The sequence below is a fragment of the Helobdella robusta genome (assembly GCF_000326865.2).
Source record: "Helobdella robusta unplaced genomic scaffold HELROscaffold_52, whole genome shotgun sequence".
Taxonomy (NCBI): domain Eukaryota; kingdom Metazoa; phylum Annelida; class Clitellata; order Rhynchobdellida; family Glossiphoniidae; genus Helobdella; species Helobdella robusta.
In genome coordinates this window covers 1,101,914-1,107,317 of record NW_008705269.1, presented here as the reverse complement: position 1 = coordinate 1,107,317, position 5,404 = coordinate 1,101,914, and the positions used below count along the sequence as shown (strand labels likewise).

The following is a 5,404-nucleotide window of genomic DNA, read 5'->3' as shown; positions in this document are numbered from 1 at the left end:
TGGACTCACATACGTATAAGTGGCACGCATTGTGTGTGTGTGTGTTCGTTTGTGTGTATTTGTTTGGGTGTGTGTGTGTGTATCTGTATATATATATATATATATATATATATATATATATATATATATATATATATATATATATATATATATGTTTTGCGTGCGCGTGTGTGTGTTGTTAATACATCTGAAAAGTACTGCAAACTATTAAGAGAATAATAAAAAAAATTTATAAATGCACTGACATTATAATGTAGAAACTTGAGAGCACTCATGACGTCAAAAATTCCTGCTAGTATTTCATGGATATTCAAATTACTGATGCAATTGACAAGTGGTGTAAGAGGCTCTGTTACTAAGTAACATGTATTCTGATGGTCATTGTACGCGTTGTTAAGTACTGTTGTTGCTGTTATAGTTGGCGTACTGTGGTACTTGTGGAGTTGGATGATGTTTGGGTGACGTAGGGTCTTTAGTATCTGCAGAGGTTTTAAAAAATTGATTGGTTCAGTGGTTTGCTTGATTCACATATTAGCTAATATTATTAGCCATATAATATATATATATATATATATATATTATATGGATATATATATCCATATATATATGTATACAACAAAGATGGACCAGCCAATAAAAAAATCTGACACCTAATTTCCATCTAAGTTCACTTTGACAAAGTGAATATTTCCATATATAAATTAAATTGCACTGATGATGATTCATTCGGAGCATTTGTAGCATGAATTTGGAAAATAAGTTTATTTTGAATTTTAATAAATAAATAAACTATAAGTTCTCTAAAAAACTTTAGTGAGAAAAATCAAAAAAACGAACTATAAATAAACATATTAACACCAAACATTCGGTAGAATTTATAGAATATTGTAAAAATTATATATATATATATATATAAATTATATATATATATATATTATTCTGTTTTTATACATTCTACTCTTTTTAATTAATATTAAATTAAACATTAAATCATTTAAAATTTTAAATGTAAAACAATTACTAAATGAAGATATCCAAATTATAATTTTAATTTATAAACGATCAGATAATAATTTTTTCAAACTGCTCTAAAATAAAATATTTGATACAAAAAATTAAATTTTTTTTTATTATTATTAAAATAAAAGCAAAGTATCAACCAGGCAGGCATTCCTGCTGTTGGGGTCATCAACGTAATCAAATATGGAGACACTTTCCGTCACGAATCCATCACTTTCGTCACTGACGTTTGCATTGTACAACAGCCACGGCACTAATTTTTCATTATTTTCTTGTCCGGATAACGGAATTTGAGTTATTAGATCGATTTTCTTACTAGAACCAGCACCCATGATTATTAAAGTTGTGGTTCACTTTTAAAAGTGTTAAAAAGTTAATCTAAACGAATAATTTATAAAAAAAAGTATTTGATTCATACATGTAAAATAACACCGAACAAAATAAACTTTTTGAGGATATCTTGGCATAAAATAAGCAGCTTCTTATAAAGGATGTCACGCTTTTTAACGTTTTTTTTACCCTTCCCCTCCCACGTGTCACAAACTGTCACAAATCGACCAACCCCCCAAAATAAGCATGTCACAAAATTTTACCCCCCCCCCCTTTTACAAAGTTCGTCAAGTCTTGGTTTTTGATTATCACTTTTTTTGCGGGTCTGTTCTTGAAATTTCACATGTAACGTCTTTTCCAGATTTTTCTTCTTCTTTTCGCATTCCCTTAACTGTTCAGACCGCTCAATAGACAACATGCCAGCGAATTTTCGTTTGTAAAGAGCATTTAAATCGTTATTTATGATGTCAATCTTGGTCCTCAACTTGTCCTGCACGGGCGTTTTGAAAGCAAAATTTTTAGAAAGTGCTTTAGATAAACATTGTGATTGTTCGTCCACGTATCTTCAACTTTAACGATGGCATTTAAATTTGACTCCTCCATTAATTAATATTCATGAGCTATTTGCTCGCTTGAAAACTTTAATATTCATTTATGCGCATATATATAAAAGAAAATTTATTTATTGTTTTTTTTTTATTTAAAAAAAAATGGACGTCACACTTGCGTTTACCCCCCTCGTCACAAATATTTGGACCCCCTCCCCCCACTTGAAGAGTGACATCCTTTATGGACGGCCCCTAATCTGTAAAAATAAATTAGAACATGCTGATTAAAAAATATCCAAACGGTTTTTTTCTATCAGACCACGGGTTGCATTTCAACAAAGACAAAACGAAGGTGATTACGGGGAAAGGTAGAAACAATGCGGAATTTCAGATAGATTCAGAAAAACTCGAGTCGACCAGTTTGTGTATTTTGGCCGTCTTATAACCTGTGACAACAACTGCAAAAAAGAAATTTACAGATGGATAGCAATAGCCCATGGAATGTTCGCATCATTGAAGAAAATATGGAAAAGTGGAAATATATCTTTAAAAACAAGATTGAGAATGATAGAATCTTGCGTTTTTCCGAGCTTGCTCTATGCATGTGAGACATGAAAATTAAGAGAAGAGACAAAGACAGATTGAAAGCATTTGGGATGAAGTGTTATCGAAATTGTTGGGAATCAGTTGGAGGCAGAAAGTAAGAATGAAACCATCAGAAATCAACTTGGAAGACAGAAAAGTGTTATATGACAAAGTCAAAGAAAGAAAATTGGGATTTTTTTAGACACATTTGTAGAATGAGAGAAGATAGATTGATTAAGATGGTACTAATGAGGAAAAGAGATTGGAAGAAAAAAGTTGGTAGACCTGCAAAGAAATGGATAGATGACATTACTGAATGGACTGGTGTTGGTATTCTGAATTCAATGAAACTGGCCAAAGATAGAAAAGGTTTTTGGGAAGAAAAAAAAGAAATGTAAAAAGCATGCTTAGGTATACACCATCGACTTCCACGGTCTCCTGATGGAAAAAGGAGGATCATTGATTGATGGATTGATGGGTTTAATCGAATTTTATTACTTTTATTTGTTAATTTTTGAGTAATTTAATAAAAACTTTTTGTTCAACCCTTTTTAACCATTAATTAAATAAATTCGATAATAATGTAATTTTATTAGAACAAAATAATCTTTCAGTATATACTATAATAATCAGTAATCATTATCTTGCAATATTGAGATATAACTAGTTACTTCAGTAAATGTGTATCCAAAAAAAGAAAAAGATATATATATATATATATATATATATATATATATATATATATATATATATATATGCAAATTTCATTGAAATTGTTTGCCCATTTTGCATTAATTAACTTCTTTATAAGACATTCAACGAGGCGGTATTGTTTGAGTTCATATTTATCTAAAACTGGAATAAAGCTAACAGCGCTGTTTCGGCGTAATGCCATCTTCAGAGCCTAAATATTGTTTAAACATATAATTTAATTAAAATAAATGTCTAATGTAAAATGTGAAAATATAGAAAATAAAATATGTATTAAATTGTGAAATAAATTAACCTTGTTGTAAATATCATAATAACTAAAGTTTATGTAGATTATATAAATAAAATAATGTAATTTAAATAAAATGTTTAGTAAAATAATTAAAATATAGAAATTTTATAAAAGTTTTAACATGGTTGAAAAAATGTTGGTGAAAAAAGCTTTATTCCAGTTTTAGATAAATATGAACTCAAACAATACCGCCTCGTTGAATGTCTTATAAAGAAGTTAATTAATGCAAAATGGGCAAACAATTTCAATGAAATTTGCATTTCTGAAAACCTCGTTCCTAAATATATATATATATATATATATATATATATATATATATATATATAAGTGTGTATGTGTGTGTGTGTGTGGCTGGAAGGAGACCATAATTGATGCAATATTTGATAAAATCTACAAAATTTTTAGCTTTTGGAAGTTTACGGATGAGCTTTTCAATATTTCTAACAGTAATTTTGTAATTATTATCCAATTTATTAAAATTATTAAGAAAATCCTTGGTGTTCATGGTGAGTCGTATATGGGCATATTTCGATTCTACTTATCATCAGCGTTTATATAGGGATATTTCAAGGTTTTACAATTCTCCGTGTGTGCAAAGTGCTTTTACTCTACTTCGTCTTATTCGTTCGTTAGAAAATCAAAAACTTTCAAAAGCTGAACATTCGGTAGATTTTATCAAATATTGCATATATATATATATATATATATATATATATATATATATATATATATATATATATATATATGTATATGTATATGTATATATATACATTATGTGTACAATGTTTACATGTGTATAAATATAGATAGAATGCAAATAAAGAAATGTATGTAAAGTAAACATGTATGTGTGTATGTAGGAATTAAATGTTGTATATTAAATTATATATGAAATTGGACTGAACGAGATATTAAAAGTGTTTATCAAAAATAAACAACAACAACAACTGCAAGAAACAACAACAACAACAACAAGCACGATAATGATAATGACAAGAACAACAACATCAATGATGTTTCAATATTAATAAAGTTTTCAAATAAAAAATTTATTCAAAATTTATCAAAAAATAAATATAAATTTTAAATAAATATCCATATTATATATATATATATATATAGTGTGTGTGTGTGTGTATGTGTGTGTGTGTGTGTGGGTGTGGGTGTGGTGTTGAAGCTTTAAAATGCGTGCGTGTGTGTTTGTGTGTGTGTGTGTGTGTTGAAGCTTTAAACGTACTATAACACAATGGCAAACATCACAATAAATATAATATCAAATATATATATATATGTATGTATATATATATATATATATATATATATATATATATATATACACACATAAAAACATTTACAAAATATATAAGAAATAATATAAAAACATAAGCAAAAAGTGAGGTATAGAAAGTATATAAATTAAAGTATATAAATATATATATAAATTTATATATATATATATATAACTCAAATGAATGATTTATTTTTGAATTATTATGCCTGAAGGATCCGTGATGGAAATACTGACAGAGAATTTAATAGAAGCGAAGGAGATGTCACGAGCTGGTAACAGAATAATAATAATAATAATCATATTAATGATAATAATGATAATAATAAATAATATTAATAATCATATAATATTAATAATATTGACACCAGTTATAATGATATTATACAAAAGAATGAAAGTTAACTCCTTGCAACTTCGCGAACGAATAAGGAAAAGCCCATACATAGTAAATTTTTAGCGTAATGATGATGATGTTGTTGTTCATAATGATGATGATGATGATGTTTTGTTGTTCATAACGATGATGATTATGTTGTTGTTTATAATGATGATGTTGTTGTTCATAACGATGATGATGATGTTGTTGTTCATAATGATGATGATGATGATTTTGTTGTTGTTCATAAC

General features: G+C 27.6%; 1 protein-coding gene across 1 annotated transcript in view; it reads right to left on the bottom strand.

The window, feature by feature from the left end:
• Positions 1–1,352, bottom strand: part of HELRODRAFT_193504 (hypothetical protein) — a gene marked incomplete at its 5' end in the record, with an annotated part of 5,080 nt that extends 3,728 nt beyond the window's left edge. Inside the window, 2 exons of the mRNA XM_009028013.1 lie at positions 246–479; positions 1,161–1,352. Coding sequence (XP_009026261.1) covers positions 246–479; positions 1,161–1,352 — 426 coding nt within the window. The remainder of the gene's footprint in view (positions 1–245; positions 480–1,160) is intronic.
• Between the last annotated feature and the right edge of the window lie 4,052 nt (positions 1,353–5,404).